The sequence below is a fragment of the Neomonachus schauinslandi genome, chromosome 1, assembly GCF_002201575.2.
Source record: "Neomonachus schauinslandi chromosome 1, ASM220157v2, whole genome shotgun sequence".
NCBI lineage: Eukaryota > Metazoa > Chordata > Mammalia > Carnivora > Phocidae > Neomonachus > Neomonachus schauinslandi.
In genome coordinates, this window is record NC_058403.1 from 68495418 (window position 1) to 68515725 (window position 20308).

The 20308-nt window shown below is 44.8% G+C and overlaps 1 protein-coding gene across 1 annotated transcript in view; it reads right to left on the reverse strand.

Moving 5' to 3' along the window:
* Positions 1-20308, reverse strand: part of SLC12A8 (solute carrier family 12 member 8) — a 116092-nt gene that overhangs the window by 85409 nt on the left and 10375 nt on the right. Inside the window, exon 4 of the mRNA XM_044920507.1 lies at positions 17366-17597. Coding sequence (XP_044776442.1) covers positions 17366-17597 — 232 coding nt within the window. The remainder of the gene's footprint in view (positions 1-17365; positions 17598-20308) is intronic.

The window sequence follows — 20308 nt, forward strand, 5'->3', positions numbered from 1 at the left end:
AGGCAGAGGGGAGCAGTAACGGACTCGGTGGAGGAGGACGCCTCCACCACCCTCCTCCGAGGGCATGCCAGACCAGGAAGTGCCCGGAAGCACCGCGGAATCGTGCTCTGAAGTCAGGAGCTCTGGGTTCACATTTTGGCGAAGCCACTTCCTATGCCATCTCAGGAAAGTTGCAGAACGCTGGGGGCTTCAATGTTCTTGTCTGTAAAATGGGAATGACCATCTCACCCATATCACTAGGTTGATTCAAGGATCAAATAGGATAATATATGTAAAGTGCCTGACACAACGTTGGTGCTCATTACACATTCTCTGCATACATCCACACACACAAATAAGCAGGTTTTGTGTTGAGTGTTAGTCAAGTGAGAAAGGCCGAGGAAGAGCCAGTCCTTGCCTTTAGGGGCCAACTGAAGAGGTCCAGTCTCTGCCCTGAGCCTGCTCTCAGGGCAGTGAGTTCTCTGGTCTTTTCTCCAGGGTTCTGCCAGCCTGAGCAGGGCGGCACGTGGCCTCACCACTGCTCGGCTCTTACTCCACTGAGTCTGTGTTAGACAGCAAAACAGATGCTATGAGGACAGGGGTCCTCAACCCTGGGTGCACAGCAGAATCACCTGGAGAGCTAGAAAATACAGACCAATCGGCCCCACCCAGGGGTGCTGACTGGCTTGGTCCAGGGCGGGGCACCCTAGGTGCTTCTTATGTCCTGGCCGGGTTGAGAAGCCCTGGGACAGAGGCTGGGATCAGAGGCTGGAGTCTCATCAGCTATTCCGAGAAGACTCTGCTCCTCTCTGCTGGACCAGGGAGAGCCAGGTACCGAGGCCTGGGTTCTTGGAAATTACTTCCTCTCTGGGCCGCAGTTCCTGCATCTGTGAGATGGAGAAAAGAGCCCTGCCCAGCCTCCCTGACAGGGTCATCTGTGAGGGTCACGCGAGGGGCCGGGTGTGAAGGCTTTCACCCCCTAAGTAAAATGCCAATGCCAGGACACCACAGACCATTCCACACAAAGGAGTCATGCTTCCTCCCAGCACCTCTGTGGGCAGAGAGGAAACTGAGCAAGCTGCCCTGGGACAAGCCTCCCGAACCCTCAGAGGCCAGAAAACAAACAGCCAGAATCATGACTCCACACAGAGGCCACCCTGGGCACTGCAAGGCCTTCAGGCAAGCCTTGCTCACGGGCCTGGAAAACCCTTCCCGGCAAAGCTCTGCAGAGAGGCCCCTCCCAACACAGGGGGTTGGGAGCCCACGAGGAAGGCTCGGGAAGATGATTCTATAGGGTCGCGGTGGTAGCTGGGCCACTGTCTTCCTCTCAGGAGGAGAACGGGGCCCTAGGGAAGATGTTCCACAGCGGGGGCATCTGCAGATGCGCCTTCTTCACCTGCTGGGGCAGAGGAGGTCACAGTCTGGCTTCACCATCTTTCACCCGGTGTGCTCATCCCTGCACAGATACTTACTGACCACCTGCTATATGCCAGGCTCTGTGCATCCCAGGGAGGCCCTAAGCCTTGTCCTCAGTCCCCACAAGGGCGGGCTGACTATGAGTTCCAGAGAAGCAGCCAAAACAGTCATGTGTTCATTATATCCTGAATGGAACAGGAAACAGCAGAAAAGATTCTGGGGCGTATTCTTGGGTAAAGAATATTAATTTTAGGGTACCTGCTTTGTCTGTTAGGAATTCTGTCAGAGAAGAGGTGGTTTTTTGTTGTTGTTGTTTAAATACAGACCAGTAAAAAATGCTTCCTCTCGTGAATTAAATTCCACCTTAGTAAGTGTGGTGCCGATGCCTACGGAATTGGCCTGCTCTCCCAGACTCCCTCCAGCTCCCTCCAGGCCCTACGGCTTCCCCGCTTCCCGGAGCCCTGGGCCACCACGCTCCGCGGCCTCCTCCTCATCCGTGGCCTCCTCCTCATCGGCCCCACGGGCACCTTGCTTGAACTCTGACGTCGACCTCTCCCTCGCCCCCACATCCGTTCCTGCTGCCAGATTCCTCCCAGACCCCAGGGCCCGCTGCCACCAGCCAGCCAGCCTCATGTCAGCCATGTCCCTTCCCTCTGCCCCATGTGCACATCGCATGGCGCCCTTTCCTCTGTCTTTAATCTGCCCCTTCTGTCCCATCCCCAGAGGCCCTGCAGCATCACTGCTTTCCTGAGTCACCCAAACAGCCTCTCAAAGAAGTTTCCTGCCTCCATGCTCCATCCCTATCTCAAGCCATTGATTTTGTCCATACTGTGGCCAGAGCAATTTTTCTAAAATATAAAATTGATGTCACATTTCTCACTGCCCCAAGATAAAGCCCTAGGCCCTATCTTGTGGCAGCCCAGGCTTTCAGGAGCTGTCTCCACCTGGTCCACCTGCCCCTCCTCACACTCCAGGCTCTCTCTCTCGTTTTCCCAAGCACAGCAGCCTCTTGAGTCTTTGCATAAACTGCAAGATGTGCTTCCTTCTCTTCTTCCTCTGGCTAAATCCTGTACTCCCTTAACACTCAGAGCTCGGAGGTCATCTGCTCTGGAAGACCTTTCCTTTCTCAGGCTGGATTGGGAGTCCCCCTGGAAACCCTTGTCACAGGACTTGTCACTACTTAGTAACTGTTTACTTGTCTGGATCTCCTATGACACTGTAAGCAGTTGAAATGAAAGAAACGGTGTGAACAAATCTCAAAGATACAGTGGGTGAAAAAAGCAAATTGCAAAATAATTCATTCATCCACTATTTAATATTTACCAAGTGAAAGGGTCCATGCAATATGACAAAATGTATGTAAAACTTTCAGACACTGAGTGGCTCAGTCGGTTAAGCGTCTGACTCTGGATTTTGGCTCAGGTCATGGTCTCAGGGTCATGAGATTGAGCCCCAAGTCGGGCTCCATGCTCAGTATGGAGTCTGCTTGAGACTCTCTCTTCCTCTCCCTCTGCCCCACTACCCAACACCCCCCAAAATAAATAAATAAATCTTAAAAGAACAAACTTTCAAACACTAAACAATAGTAGAGATCGTATGGTATCTACATATGTTAGAAAAATCAAAACACATGGGAAGGACAAACAGCCTCAGGATCGTGGTCCCCTGGGGGAGAAAAGAGAGTGGAGAAGAAAGTAGAGCTTAAACTGTATCTATAATGCCTTATACATGTTTATTTTTAAGAGAGTTCTGAAGCAAAACCGGTAAAATATCATCCATTAAATTTGGGGGATGGATAGATGAGAATCTGTTATCTTATTTCATATATATTAGAAATATTTCATCAGTGCATTTTTAAAATTTTTAATAAGGAACCAGAGTCTCTAATGCCCTCGTTAACATCCCTGGGGGTCTGAGCACCCCGCTGTGGCTGCCCGCCCCAACCAAGCTCCACGGGCCTGGCGGCCACATCACCCAAACAGGAATGCAACCTGGTGTTGTAAACATGTTTATCCTCACTTTCACTGAGGAGAAAACTGAGGTTCAGAATATATATCCTTGCTCGAGACCACCAGAAGCTCCCAGATTTCAGACAAAGCTTCATGTACAATTCCTACTATTTCATCCAAGAGAGAGCACTTAGGTCAAACAGAGTGTGGTAGAGAGAATGCCAGAAGTAGGAGCAGGGCTGCATTCATATGTATTTATGACCCAGTGAGTGGATACGTTTCTGGGAAGAAGAGGGTTCAGGAAGGTGCAGAGTTGGAGATACAACCAAACAAATAATTTGGGGCTAGGCTAATGAATGCAAACCTACTGGGTTTGGACTCTGTCCTATAACAATAGAAAGCTGCTCGGAGAGGGGCACCTGGGTGGCTTAGTCAGTTAAGCATCTTGGCTCAGGTCATTTTCCCGGGGTCCTGGGATCGAGTCCCGTATTGGGCTCCCTGCTCCATGGGAAGCCTGCTTCTCCCTCTCCCTCTGCCTGCCGCTCCCCCTGCTTGTGCTCTCTCTCTCTGTCAAATAAATAAATATAATAAAAATTAAAAAAAAAAAAAAGAAGAAGGCTGCTAGAGAGTAACATAAGCAAAGCACTGTTTTAGGAAAAGTAATCTGGCTTCAGTGGGTGGGTTGCCCATAGGAGATGGGTAGAGTCAACCAAAGGGAAGCTCCTGGAAGGATAAATTCAGATTTGGAAATCATCTAAGTGTCCCAAAAAGAAATGGCTTCTAAGGCGAGAGCTGGGGGTTTGAAAAGGATAGGAGAGTTTAAGCTACACAGAGAAATAAAAGTTCACTCCAAACTTTCCAGACTTGGAGAAATGGGGTAGACATTTGGGAGATAAACTAGTTATTTGCTTATTGAGCTTTTTTTTTTTTTAAGCTTGGGGGGTGGGGTTAAGGAGAAGAAGGTAAATAAAGGGAGGAGGAAGACACGAAGACTTCAGCTTTGCTTGTCTTTAATTCAAGATGATGCTCACACATCCAGGGAGAGATCGAATGGCAGTTGGTGACATGGGAGCTAAGTCCCAGAAAGCTGGAGAAGCAGATGAGAGGGACATGAGCAGCAGGAGCGGCGCGGAAGGATCTGTCTGGAGAAGGGTGCACAGGCTAAAGTGGCATTGTCGGCTGACCCGTGGTCCCCTGCCTGCATCCAGGGACAGGAAGGCTAAGAAGAGAGCCAAGGCAGCGTTGTGTCGGACAGGAAATGGGAAGAGACTGATGCAAATCAGCACAGGTGGTTGCCGTAGACTGAAGTTTCGTGTCCCCCCAAATTCGTATGTTGAATCCTAATCCCTAGTGTGATGGTATTTGGAGGAGGACCTTTTGGAGGTAATGAGGACATGAGGGTGGAGCCTTCTTGAATGGGATTAGTGTCCCCCTAAAGGAGGCCCCAGAAAGCTTCCTTGCCCTTCCACCACGTGAGGACAGAGTGAGAAGACAGCCTACTACAAACCAAGAAGCGGGCCCTTGCCAGACACTAAATCTGCCCGTACCTTGATCTCGGACTTCCAGCCTCCAGAACTGTGAGAAATCAATGTCTGTTGTTTAGAAGCCCCCCAGGCTCAGGTATTTTGTTGTAGCAGCCTGAATGGACCGACACAGTGGTCAGTGGCACAAAGGGGGTCAAGAATAAGAAATGAGCAGGGCGCCTGGGTGGCTCAGTCGTTAAGTGTCTGCCTCCGGCTCAGGTCGTGATCCCAGGGTCCTGGGATCGAGCCCCACATCGGGCTCACTGCTCCGCAGGAAGCCTGCTTCTCCCTCTCCCACTCCCCCTGCTTGTGTTCCCTCTCTCACTGTGTCTCCCTCTGTCAAAAAACAAATAAAATCTTTAAAAAAAAAAAAAGAATAAGAAATGAGCAAAGGTTCTGGCTTTGAAAGGTCAGGGGGACCTCAGGTACAGCAATTTCAGCAGATGGCCGAGGCAGGCACGCTTGACCCTTGATCTTTTTATAGCTCCCAAACAGTGAGCTGGTTTTCTTACAGCCAGCACAAGGCAGAACCAGATCCCCCCCCTGCTAGACTTGGCCGAGAAGAGCCCGGGCCTGCCCCTGCTGTGCACTGAGCAAGAGGCATGTCCCGCGGAGGGCAGAGCAGAGCGTGCAGGGAGCCAGGCTGGAGACTACAGACCCACACTAAGTCAGAGTCTTCCTAGATAACCAAAAAGTGAAGTTTGGAGATGCATAATTTCATTTTTAAATGCAGAACATAGAATTAAAATGTGCCACATGTCACTTTATTTTCTAAAATGTATTTTATCTATATTTGCCTGACTTCTATGGCAATAAAATCATTTTGGCATGACACACATCTTACATAAATGAAAATATAATCCAACAAAATGGCATTTTAGGAGCTTTAAGCCAAACAAATGTTTGAGAGGGCCTTGTTTAAATTAAGTTGCCATGCTATTTAGCTTTTCACAGTAATATAGCTGTGTCTCCAGGGAACCTTGTGCAATGATGCTGTTCTGGAAGAGACCGGATGGGAGCGGGGAGACGAGAGGTCGGGAAACGGAGGCAAGGAGTAAGATCCACGAGCAGTCTGGAGACGAAATGAGAGACACGACATAGTGGCTTGGGATGGAAGGATGAGGTATGACCCAGGGGTTTGAGTGGAGGGAAGGGTGTGCCAGGTGAAAGACATCAGACTAAATGAAAGTCTGCACCCTGACCGTGAGACCCCCAGCCTCTTCTCCCCCCTACCTCCGCCCTGTTCCCAGCACTGTGGCAGCCAGGCACGCCCGTGGCAGGAGACCAGAGAGTTCTCTGGAGGACATTACCTGCACCAGAGGAAAGGCCTACAGAAACTGGCAGCGGGGAGTCTCAGGTGAAACAGCCCAGTGCGCCACGTGACCATCCCACAGTGACGCCTCCCGCCACAGCCATTCCCTCCTCTGCACACAGAACTTCCATGGGCCAGCCGGCTGGCCGGTACCCTCTCATTAAACATGCACGGACAGCCAGGGACTATCAGACATTGAAGAAAGCTCGCAGCAATTAACGCAGAGAACAAAACAAAATGACAGAAACAAGCGCAGAAAAAAGACAACGTAGGCAGCAGAAGAAAATTTTGCAAGAAAATAAAAGTCCTATAAGTTATAGCCTGAAAGAATCAAAAGGAGATATTACACTCATGAAACAAGAACAGGATATGATTTTGGAACTGACGATTGGAGAACAAGGGAGAGCTCCTGGGAAATTAAGACTAGTCAAAATGAAAAATTCAGTACATCAGAAATGAAGTTGAGGAACTCTCCCCTAAAGTAGGGATGGAAAAAAGGAAGAAGCTAGAGAAGAGAGAAGATTAAAATAATAATAACAAGAGGTTCAAGCCAGGAGTTCTAACATCCAAGTAATCAGAATTCAAGGAAAAAAATAGAAATTTAAAAAAAAGAGAGAGGGGCGTGTGGGTGGCTCAGTCCGTGAAGCATCTGCCTTTGGCTCAGGTCATGATCCCAGGGTCCTGGGATCGAGTCCCACATGGGGCTCCCTGCTCAGTGGGGAGTCTGCTTCTCCTCTCCTCCCTGCTCATGCTCTCTCTCGCTGTCTCTGTCTCTGTCTCTCAAATAAATAAATAAAATCTTAAATAAAAAATTTAAAAAAGAGAAAACAAAGGGGAAGAAATTGTCAAAGAAATAATGGAAAATTCCAGATTGAAAGTACCCCAGGTCAATGAATAGCAATTTTCATTATGAAATGTTAGAACCTCAAGGGAAAAGGGAAGATCCTAAAGCACTTGAAGAAGAGAAAGAGGTCACTTAGCCAGAGCAGAAATCCAAATAGCACCAGACTCCTGGATTCCGCTGAATGCCAGAAGGTAGAGCAGTGACTTCGAAATTCTAAGGGAAACGATTTTCAGCCTAGATTTTTCTATCTCCTACTCATCACACGTGGCAGTGGAAAAGGGACATTTTGCCTAAGGATAATCTGGGACCCAGACAGTGGGGACAACATCTGGGGGCAGTGAGGACAAGTACCAGCACAACAGCTGTGGGCCTGGCCTGAGATCGTCCATCCAGAAGAGAGGTGAGGATAGGGTCTCCAAGAGAAAATGTGACACAGGGAGAACTGGGAAAAAAATGCCTGTACGGGGCGCCTGGGTGGCTCAGTTGGTTAAGCAACTGCCTTCGGCTCAGGTCATGATCCTGGAGTCCCGGGATCGAGTCCCGCATCGGGCGCCCTGCTCGGCAGAGAGTCTGCTTCTCCCTCTGACCCTTCCCCTCTCATGCTCTCTGTCTCCCATTCTCTCTCTCAGATAAATAAATTAAAAAAAAAAATGCCTGTACGTATTTAAAAGCTGGATGGATTTTTTTTTAATGGTGATTTTTATAAACTAGAAAATAAAGTAAATAAAAAAAAAAAAAAACCCACAGTGCAGTGGATTGAATGGTGGGCCCCAAAAAGACATGTCCACAAACTAATCCTAGAAAACTGTGAGTATGGAAAAAAAGGTCTTTGCAGATGTAATTAAGTAAAGGATCTCAAGATGGGATCATCCCAGATTATCCAAATTGGACCTATTTCCAACGACAAGCTGTCCGCATGAGGTACTCAAGGGGAGGCAAGAGGGGGAGAAGGCCATGTTACCACAGAGGCAGGGATGGGAGCAATGTGGCCACAAGCCAGGGAACGCCTGGAGCCCTCAGAAGCTGGAGGAGACAAGGAAGGATTCTCCTGAGGGAGAGAAGCGTGGCCCTGCCAACACCTTGCTCTCCCAGTACTGGCCTCCAGAACTGTGAGCTGCTAGGTTTCTGCTGTTTTAAGCCACCCAGGTTGTGGTGATGTGTCAAAGCAGCCCTAGGAAACTAATACGCAGAGTAAGCTTAATTTCAGGAAAAGCTGAAAGATATACAAAAAAAAAGTCATCAGAGTATGCAATTTGGCTCAAAAGTGAGTATCTTTATGTATATGTACTGCTTCAATTATATATAAAAATTAACTTTAAGAGAACAAATGATGTATTAGAAAAAATTTCTCAACATATACAACAAACACTAATAAAAGCTAAATAAATATTTGTTTTATTCTGAATTAATTGTTAAGGTAGAAGTGCTATAGATCATTAAAAAGGAAGATAGCACAAAGGAAAAATAGGGAAAGATTATAAATAAATTGAAGAAAAATAAACATAAGTGGCAAAAAAATAATAAAATAATTCTCATTAATGATTTAAGAAAAACAGTTTTTTTTAAAAAGGAGCAAAATTTTTGCCCATCACTTTGCAAAAATTTAGAAGACTGAACATATCCAATATTGGACAGGGTACAGGGAATCAATAACTCTTATATACTGTCAGTGGGAGTTCAGAATGGAACAACTTTATCAGAAGGCAGTTTGGCAGAACCTAACAAATTTAAAATGTGCTTGACCTTTGTCCTATTAAGTCTATTTATAAGCCTTGATCCTATAGGAATAAGCTTTAAATTTTGCACAAGGATAGTCATGTCTGCAATACTTCTAATAACAACAAACTGGGAAAAAACCTAAATAGCCATCAATAAATTAATGTTTAAATATAAAGTATTTTAGATTTGTAATATGGAATATTATGTAGGTATCAAAAAGAATGAGGGAATCCTAAATGTACTGACATCACAGGATGCCCATGATATATCATTGAGTGGGAGAGGAAGAAGAGCAAAACCATAGAATCTAATTACATTTTTACAAAAAACTATGTTGTATGTGTTTATGTATGTGCACATGTACTTGTATGTGTGTAGAAAATATACTGGAAAGGTATTTACCATTCTCCCTCTGGGGAATAGGAGCAGGAGAATAGAGTAAGGGAGGGCACTTTCACTTTTTATTTTATATTTCCGTATTTTTTTTAATTCTTATAATATTAAACATTTTGTCTCTGAAATAAAGGGGAAATATAATTTCATTTAAGTATTAAAATTTTTTTTCTGATTTTAAAATTAACTGTTGCGGCTTAAAAATGTGTCTTCAAATTCTTTAAATGAGTGCCGGACTAAGTGACTCACTCCTAGCAAAGAGATTGTGACAGAAGCGTGGCTACGTGACTTCTGAAGCTAGATCATGTGAAGGATAGAGCACGTGCTCTCTGATTGTTTGCTCTCAGGGAGGCCAGCCACTGCATGACTTGGGGACACGTAAGCAGCTCTCGGGAAAAAACTGCATGGAGAGGGATGGAGGCTTCCCACCAACCACCACCGCCTGACTCGCCAGCCAGCTTCTCCAGCCCCTGTCCAGCCTTCAGATGGCTGTAGCGCCTGCTGACATGTGACTGAACCTCACGACAAACCCAGCACTACAACCGCCAGCCACGCCGTACCGAAATCCCTGGCCCACAGAAAAGGCAAGAAATAGTACCCGTTTACTGTTGTTTTGTGCCACTACATTTTGGGGTGATTTGCTCCAGAGCAGTAGCTAGCTAATGCCTGCACCAAGCTCCCTGCGGAGGGTAGAAGTGTGAAAATGAAGTGAAGGAGGAAACTTTGTTTTCTTCCTTTCCACATTTTTACTTTATACATTCCAGGCCTGTTTAGATTTTTTTAGTCTTTTATATCTAAATAAAGGGATAGAAATAAAGTGAGGCTTAAGTGTATTTTTAAAACATTCTTTCCCTGATTTTAAAAGTAACACTAATGACAAAGGACAGAGTGGCAGGCCTGCCACTACACCACCTCAGCACTCATTAGAAAGCGACGGTAACCAAGACAAACAGAGCTCTAGAACAGAACGGGGACCCCAGAAATAGACACACACAAGTATAGTCAATGGATTTGGACAAAGGAGCAAAGGCAATGAATGCACTCTTTTCAACAAATGATGCAACAACAGGACAACCACAGGCAAAAATAAATCTGGACACTGACCTTACATCCTTCACAAAAATGGACTGGAGATGGATCATAGACTTCAATGTAAAACACAAAACTATAAAATGTCTAGAAGATAACATAGGAGAAAATCTACATGACCTTTGGCTTAATAATGAGTTTTTCGGGTACAACACCAAAAGCATGATCCATGAAAGAACAATATTGATGTTAGATTTCATTACAATTAAAAACTTCGGCTCTGCAAAAGACACTGTTAAAAGAATAAAAGGACAAGCCACAGGCTGGGAGGCAGTATTTGCAAGACCTCTATGTGATAAAGAGCTTGTGTCCAAAATATACAATGAATTCTTAAAACTCAACAATAAGAAAACAACCAGGTTAAAAAATGGTCAACAGACCTGAACAGACACCTCACCAAAGATGATCTGCAGATATCAAACAAACATATGAAAAGATGCATACTATCATACGTGATTATTGAATTGCAAATTAAAACAAGGAAATGCTACTCTTAGAGATACATATCAGAGTGGCTAGCATCCAAGAAACTGACAACAGCCAACACTGGCGAGGACGCGGAGCAACAGGAACTCTCATTAGTTGCTGGTGGGAATACAACATGGCACAGCTGCTTTGGAAGGCAGTTTGGCAGTTTCTTAGAAAGGTATTTATTCAAATGGGTTAAAAAGTTAAATCTTCACAAAACCTGCACACAAATGTTTACACAAGTTTTATTCATAATTGCCAAAAACTGGAAGCAACCAAAATGTCCTTTAATTAGATGAATGAATACAAAAAAAAAAAAAAACCTGAGTTACATTACACAATAAAATATTATTCAGTGATAATAAGATATGAGCTGAAAACTTCCAAACTCTTTCTATGGGGCCAGCGTTACCTTGATTCCAAAACCAGATAAAGACCCCACCAACAGGGAGAAGTACAGACCAATATCCCTGATGAACATGGATGCAAAAATTCTCACCAAAATACTAGCCAATAGGATCCAACAGTACATTAAAAGGATTATTCACCATAACCAACTGGGATTTATCCCTGGGCTGCAAGGTTGGTTCAACATCTGCAAATCAATCAATGTGATACAATACATTAATAAAAGAAAGAAAAAGAACCATATGAACCTCTCAATAGATGCAGGAAAAGCATTTGACAAAGTACAGCATCCTTTCTTAATCAAAACTCTTCACAGCATAGGGATAGAGAGTACATACCTCAATATCATAAAAGCCATCTATGAAAAACCCACAGCAAATATCATTCTCAATGAGGAAAAACTGAGAGCATTTCTCCTAAGGTCAGGAACACAGCAGGGATGTCCACCAACACCACCGCTATTCAACACAGTACTAGAAGTCCTAGCCTCATCAATCAGACAACAAAAAGAAATAAAAGGCATTTGAATCGGCAAAGAAGTCAAACTCTCACTTTTTGCAGATGACGTGATACTCTATGTGGAAAACCCAAAAGACTCCAACCCAAAATTGCTAGAATTCATATAATAACTCAGCAAAATGGCAGGATATAAAATCAATGCACAGAAATCAGTTGCATTTCTATACACCAACAACGAGACAGAAAAAGAGAAATTAAAGAGTTGATCACATTTACAGTTGCCCCCAAAACCACAAGATACCTAGGAATAAACCTAACCAAAGAGGCAAAGGATCTATATTCAGAAAACTATTGAACACTCATGAAAGAAATTGAGGAAGACACAAAGAAATGGAAAATGTTCCATGCTCATGAATCAGAAGAATAAACATTGTGAAAATGTCTATGCTACCTAGAGCAATCTACACATTCAGTGCAATCCTTATCAAAGTACCATCAACTTTTTCCACAGAGCTGGAACAAATAATCCTAAAATTTGTATGGAACCAGAAAAGATCCCAAACAGCCAAAGGAATGCTGAAAAAGAAAACCAAAACTGGTGGCATCACAATTCCAGACTTCAAGTTCTATTACAAAGCTGTAATCATCAAGACAGTATGGTACTGGCACAAAAACAGACACATAGGTCAATGGAACAGAATAGAGAGCCCAGAAATGGACCCTCAACTCTATGGTCAACTAAACTTCAACAAAGCAGGAAAGAATATCCAATGGAAAAAAGACAGTCTCTTCAACAAATGGTGTTGGGAAAATTGGACAGCCACATGCAGAAGAATGAAACTGGACCATTTCCTTACACCATACACAAAAATAGACTCAAAATGGATGAAAGACCTAAATGTGAGACAGGAATCCATCAAAATCCTAGAGGAGAACACAGGCAGCAACCTCTTCGACCTCGGCCTCAGCAACTTCTTGCTAGATACATCACCAAAGGCAAGGGAAACAAGGGTAAAAATGAACTACTGGAACTTCATCAAAGGAAGAAGTTGACAAAACCAAAAGACAACCAACAGAATGGGAGAATATATTTTCAAATGTCTTATCAGATAAAGGGCTAGTATCCAAAATCCATAAAGAACTTATCAAACTCAACACCCAAAGAACAAACAATCCAATCAAGAAATGGGCAAAAGAGATGAACAGACATTTCTCCAAAGAAGATATACAAGTGGCCAACAGACACATGAAAAAATGCTCAACATCACTCGGCATCAGCGAAATACAAATCAAAACCACAATGAAATACCACCTCACACCAGTCAGAACGGCTAAAATTAACAAGTCAGGAAATGACAGATGTTGGCGAAGATGTGGAGAAAGGGGAACCCTCTTACACTGTTGGTGGGAATGCAAGCTGGTGCAGCCACTCTGAAAAACAGTACGGAGGTTCTTCAAAAAGTTGAAAATAGAGCTACCCTATGACCCAGCAATTGCACTACTGGATATGTACCCCAAGATACAAATGTAGTGATCTGAAGGGGCACCAGCACCCCAATATTTATAGCAATAATGTCCACAATAGCCAAACTACAGAAAGAGCTCAGATGTCCATCGACAGATGAATGGATAAAGAAGATGTGGTGTGCATATGTGTGTGTGTATACACACACACATATGCACACACACACACACACACACACACTGGGATATTACTCAGCCATCAGAAAAATGAAATCTTGCCATCTGCAATGACATGATGGAACTAGAGGGTATTATGCTAAGTGAAATAAGTCAATCTGAGAAAGACAATTATCATATGATCTCACTCATATGTGGAATTTAGGAAACAAAACAGAGGAGCAGAGAAGAGCGGAAAAAATCAAACAAGATGAAATCAGAGTGGGAGACAAGCCATAAGAGACTCTTAATCATAGGAAACAAACTGAGGGTTGCTGGAGGGGAGGGGGTGGAGGGATGGGTTAACTGGGTGATGGACATTAAGGAGGGCACGTAATATAAAGAGCACTGGGTGTTATATAAGACTGATGATTCACTGGGGCACCTGGGTGGCTCAGTCGTTAGCGTCTGCCTTCGGCTCGGGTCATGATCCCGGAGTCCCGGGATCGAGCCCCACGTCGGGCTCCTTGCTCAGCGGGAAGCCTGCTTCTCCCTCTCCCACTCCCCCTGCTTGTGTTCCCTCTCTCGCTGTCTCTCTCTCTGTCAAAAAATAAATAAAATCTTTAAAAAAAAAAAAAAAAAAGACTGATGAATCACTGACTTCTACCTCAGAAACCAATAATACTTATATATTAATTAGTTGCATTTAAATTAAATAAATAAACAAATAAATAAGAAGTAAATAAAAATTTTTTTATTATCTTATGTTACTCACCATATATTACATCATTAGTTTTAGATGTAGTGTTCCATGATTCATTGTTTGCGTATAACACCCAGTGCTCCATGCAGAATGTGCCCTCTTTAATACCCATCACCAGGCTAACCCATCCACCCACCCTCCAGAAGAAAACAAAATTTAAAAAACAAAAACATTATGCTAAATAAAAGAAGCCAGTTACAAAAAAAAATAAGCTATCAAGTCACCTTGCATGCATACTGCTTAGTGAAAGGAGCCAGTCTGAAAAGGCTACATACTGTATGATTCCAACTGTGATGGTCTAGAAAAGGCAAAACAAGAGAGAGAGCAAGAAGATCGGTGGTTGTCAAGAGTTCGGTGGGCGGGGGCGCCTGGGTGGCTCAGTTGGTTAAGCGACTGCCTTCGGCTCAGGTCATGATCCTGGAGTCCCGGGATCGAGTCCCGCATCGGGCTCCCTGCTCAGCAGGGAGTCTGCTTCTCCCTCCGACCCTCCCCCTTCTCATACTCTCTCTCTCTATCTCATTCTCTCTCTCAAATAAATAAATAAAAATCTTTAAAAAAAAAAAAAAGAGTTCGGTGGGCGGGGGGGTGGGGTGTGTGAATAAGCGGAGCACAGGAGTTCTGGCGCATTAAGCTGTTCTGTATGATACTGTAATGGTGGATACACGTCATTATTATTTGCAAGAGCTCATGGCACTGCACAACACGAAGGGTGGATCCTAATCTAAACCATGGACTTAGGCAATACTAAGCTATCAGTATTGGTTCCCCACCTGTAATGAACATGCCACAGGAATGCAAGATGTTAATAGGAGCGGGGAAAGACATGGGAAACTCTGTACCATCTGCTCCATTTTCTATAAACCTAAAACTGCTCTACAAAATACAGTTTATTCATTTTTTTAAGCAGCGCTAATCAACTGACAGAAAGGTAGAAACAAAATAACACAGCCACCCATTATCTCAGCAGAAAGACAGTCCGTGTTGACACTTAGGCATAGTTCCTTCCAGTCCTTTTTCCAACTTTTTTCAAATGGAACAGAATAGAGAACCCAGAAATGGACCCTCAGCTCTACGGTCAACTAATCTTCAACAAAGCAGAAAAGAATATCCAATGGAAAAAAGACAGTCTGTGTGCATGTCATTTTTCCAAAGAGCTGAAATCATTCTGCTAAATCCATTCTGAAGGTTTATGGTCTAGTTTTAGTTTGGGTTTTTAACTGCAAAGAAAGTAGCACATATAAAACATCAGTGATACCAAAAACAGATCCGAGAGGGGCCAGTTGCCATGGAAATGATTGAAAATAAATTTCACTTCACACGACACCCTGCTAATGTACTGGCCAGAAAGAAGGAGAAATACTTGGAGTAACAGGAGAGCAGCCAAGATAGCTTCTCAACGAGAAGGAAAACACATCAGCCTCGCGAGGTTTCAAAGAGGCCAGGAGTATCACCCTGCAATTTAATGAGTTATGCTCTTTCAGCAACCACGCGGATGGGGGGAGAAAGCACCCAGGAATGGGAGACTGAGGTAGACTCCCTCGCCTCCACTGACAGTTAGTTTGACAGCCAAGCAGCCAGCAGGTCTCCCTCCGGATGTGGGCTTGTCTCTACAGTTGGTGCAAAGCCAGGAAACAAATCACTCCTCCCCTCCAATGGAGATGCTCCAAATGTTTAGCAAGCTGCAAGGCCCAGGAGCCAAGGGATGGTTTGGACACTGCACTGACTGGCCCTTAGCATTGCAGCGGGTCCTGGGGGCACCCCTCCTGCACAAGGGTTAACCCTTCAGATGCTGTGTCCTGGGCAGTCTGGAGGTTCTGGGAGAGGGATCAGGATGCCAGAGTGTAGGGGGCACTCGGGGAGCTCAGGGGAGTGACGAGTTTCCAACAGAAGAATTTTAACCTAATGAAAAACTAGTGAGGCCTGAGTAGTGTGTACCAACTGAATTCTGAATGTCCTGCAACCACTGTTTCTTACAAAAGACGAGGGTGTTTAGAACACATGTCGGGCAGCCTTCGTGGGGGAAAGCAGAGCTACGATCACAAGAAGACAGCTGGAAGTGTGAAGACAGGCACCGCTTCCCAGCTCAGAAAGGGCGTAGCCGTAGAGTTGAATAGATCCGGTTTCATTCCCAGCTCTGCCCTGCATCACCACGAATGGTATAACCCCTAGTTTCCTCATCTGTAAAATGGGAATCACTGTTCTTCTCTCATGGGGTTACGATAAGGATGACACGCGGTAAGTCACAGGGGGCTCCGCACAAGGCCTGGCACAAAAGCAAGTGCTCCCGGGGCGCCTGGGTGGCTCAGTTGGTTAAGCGGCTGCCTTCGGCTCAGGTCATGATCCTGGAGTCCTGGGATAGAGTCCCGCATCGGGCTCCCTGCTCAGCAGGGAGTCTGCTTCTCCCTCTGACTCTCCCCCTCTCATGCTCTCTATCACTATCTTTCTCAATAAATAAATAAAAATCTTTATAAAAAAAAAAAAAAAAAGCAAGTGCTCCCACCATTAGAGGTGCTTGTGCTGTGGGTCTTTTTCTTTTCTTTTCTAACCCAGAGGATGGCCCCATTTCCCTTTCCCTTTCCAATGCAGACACCATAAAAAGCCAGAGTCCCCGAGGTGGGAAATATCAGGCAATTATCTTTTTTCTCCGGCACCCTACAACCAGCCCTGTACTCTGGAGAGGAACAAAGACTTCAGATGCCAAACCAACCCAGATCACAAAGCTACAAAGTTACAGATGCTCTGGATAACAGCATCCCACTCAAAGTGCAAGGATTTAGGCTTAGAGTTGCCAAGCACCCTCCAAGCCCAGGAAAACTCAGGGTTAAACAGGGGTCCATTCGTTACCAACATAAAACACCATTTCTGAACGGTGCACAGTGTGCCTGTTGTTTATTCCCCTTCTTTAGCTCAGTTAATGGATTCATATTTTTATTTTGGAAAATATCTGCTACAAAAAAAAACTGTAGGTAATCAACCTGTATCTGCCCCCATCTCCCACAAATGACAATTGTTAACATTTGTTATATTTGCATCCTTTAAAAAAAAAAAGAAATACAATATGACACACGAAATTAAAATCTATTTTCTTCCCTACTTCCAGATCCATTTCCTACCACTCTCCCCGTCACTGTTAGGAATTTAACCTTTATCTAGTCCAGTTCTACTTTATTCTTTGTTTTAGCTAAACGTTCTTGTGGGTTTTTGTTTTTTTTTTAACAGAAAGAAAATAAAAAGCAACATAGACAATGTGCTAAGTGCAAATGCCTATGCGAGGAGGGGCTTTCAGGCCTTTGCAGCCAGGACCCGCCCACTCACCCGCTCCAGGAACAGAACGCTCCTGTAGGCAATGCTCATTAGGGGGTAGCCTTGTAAACTCACCCCTATGAACGCCTGGAGAGCAGTGCAGACCCCTGGAAGTCTTACCTGGGTCCAGATGCGTGAAAGAGCCCACCACGAAGTCCAGTGTGGACACAGCCAGCAGGAAGAGCAGCAGCAGCTGGAGGCGGATCATCCATTTGACACCTGCTAGGTTAATCCCCAGCAAGGCCAGAAGCACCACGACTGAAATTCCTCGCACTGCCCAGATACTCCTGAGGCTCAGCAAATCAGAGATGGACTCAGCAAAGCCGGTGATGTACATGGCACCTGCGACACACTGACAGGCCATTCGCGTTGGCAGGAGAATAGAGCATCCGGAGCCCACAGGTCAGAGCTCCCCGGCACGGGGGCCCCACTCACCCCTGTCAGGGCTCAGCACCTGGGAGCCACCATGCGGGTTCAGTGAGCCCTTCCTGCCCATGACCCCTGCCTCGGGCCCCCATTTCTTCTCATCTACGTCTCTCCCATCCTCCTGAGGGGAGCACGAACGCCAGTCAGTGGTAACTATGATGAGAAGATCACAGGAGGAAGGAGAAGGGGCCCTGGGCCAAAGAGCACTTGGAACTTCTCTGTCGGAGTTATTCAAGAGCCAAACAGAGGGGCGCCTGGGTGGCTCAGTCATTAACCGTCTGCCTTCGGCTCAGGTCATGATCCCAGGGTCCTGGGATCGAACCCCGCATCGGGCTCCCTGCTCAGCGGGGAGCCTGCTTCTCCCTCTGCCTCTGTCCCCCCTATCCCTGCTCATGCACTTTCTCTCTCAAATGAATAAATAAAATCTTAAAAAAAAAAAAAAAGCTAAACAGAGAACAGAAGCACACAGGGGGTCCCATCTCAGGGCCTTAGAAAGGCACTGAAGCAAACCCCAGTTTTTTCCTCCATTTCTTTGTAGGTCACTATTATTTTTTTTTTAATTACCTAAAACTTAGAATAAGAAAAAAAAGTGAGCAGCACATCCTTTCAATGTCATCTGGAACAAAGGCTACACAAGGACTATCTAGGTGAATGTACTTAGTTCTACTCATTGTTTACTACTGATTAAATGTGTTAAACGTCCCAGACTTTGTGAAGTTATTGTCAATTTATAGATTTCTTTCCAGCAGAGATGCAAATAACTTCCATCCAGTAGAACAGATAACCCAAAAGATTCAGGTTTGTTATCTTGTAAGACATTAACCAGTTTCGTTCAGCAATTCAATCCTTACACTTATTTATGAAATTGCTTAACCAGGAACTAGGTAATCAATACCTAGCTTCTCAAATGCTCTTTAACATCTTACGGGCTCCTCCATTAATTAATGAGTCAAATAAAATCTTTGGCATGTGTATATTTTTATCTGCCTGAAAGTCATGATTTTACCTTTTTAAAAAAATATTTAAAACTCAATTTCAAATAAATCTTTGAGAGTAACACCAACCTCACGCTCCATAATTCCTCAGGCCCCTTCTCTCTGTCAGGTTCGATCCTCCCCCATCCCCCAGGCCAGGGGGTCATGGTCATCACTGTGCTCTGCTCCCATTGTTCTCTCAGGCGACAAATTCCTCTCTGGCCTCAGTCATGTTCCTCCTTCTTCATGAAGCCTTTCCTCATCCCTTTTTTCTGAATAAATATTATGCTTACTGCCAGTACCATGCAATTAATTATCTGGTTCCATAGTCTATTCTTATTTCATGCATATAAGTCTGTCCCCTACCCCAAGCCACCAAGAATGCAAACATTCTAAAAAACAAAAATTTCTATGCTGATTACACTTCTTCAAAGCCCCTGCATTTCCTAACTATGTTGCAAGCATTCAATAAATACTTTGTGATATGTTGACTGTATGAAAAGTGTTCCGGGAAGCAGGCACCATTAATTTCCAGCTCTTTTAGGTTAAGACCAGAAGGGCAATGTAATTTCCGTACTGGAGAGACACTCACAAAGGAGGCCCCATTCTTCAATGAGATCAGCTCATTCTGCAACTAGACATATCATCATCGTCCGTGTTCCCCAAACTTACAGGAGGCATTTCTGGCTATATATGGGTGAGGGGGGAAGCCCAATAAATGTAGGAGAAAGACAGTCAGCCCTGAGAGGGAGATGAGAGAGAGACTTGTATGTTTTCCTGCCTTCCCCTCACGACTCAAACTTACCCTTGACTAAATACCGAGAGCGTGCTGGCGATAACGATGCTGCTATTCCATCAGTATGTGGCCAGGCCAACAGGACCCCTCATGGTCAGATATATGAGAGTTGAAAAACCAAATGATAACAATGCAGGGACGATCATCCCCTTCCCAGGTGTCTGAGGTCTTGAACATGCAGAGGTGACACCAGGACTTGAATGCAACCATTTACACCTGGAGCTTCCCAACCGACTGTTGGCTTTCCTAACTGGTGAACACAGAATTTGCTCCCAGGAAGTGGGCCGAGCACTAAAGCCCGCCTTTTGTTTCCAGTAGCTCCAGTAGAGGGTCTCCTCTCTCAGGTTTCCACGTGAAATCACTTTTTAGCCCAAAGTGGCCAGGTACAAAACAACCAGAAAAGCCCTCTGACGGCTGTGGGAAAGGGCATGGTGGTTAGGATGGACTGTGAGAGCTGATGAGGGCCTGACCCTGTGGCTCCCAGTCCTAGTTGTGGGGCTTGGGAAAGTGTTTTAAGCTCTCTGTGCTTCATTTCTTCATCTGTGAAACACAAATAATAACAGTACCTGCTTCAAAGGTTATTGTGAGGATTATTTATAATTATATATATATATAATTCATGTAAGGTCCTAGGACTATGTCTGGCTCATAGTTGGAGTTATAGAGATACTAGCTATTGGCATTATCATTCTTACTCTATTGTTATTAGCTACTGAACAAGAGGAAACAGTAGTTAGCCATGAATTTCATAAAATACTTTGCTAACGCTTGGGGAGCCTGGGTGGTACAGTCAGTTAAGCGTCCGACTCTTGGTTTCGGCTCAGGTCATCATAATCTCAGGGTTGTGGGATCAAGCCCCGCATCCGG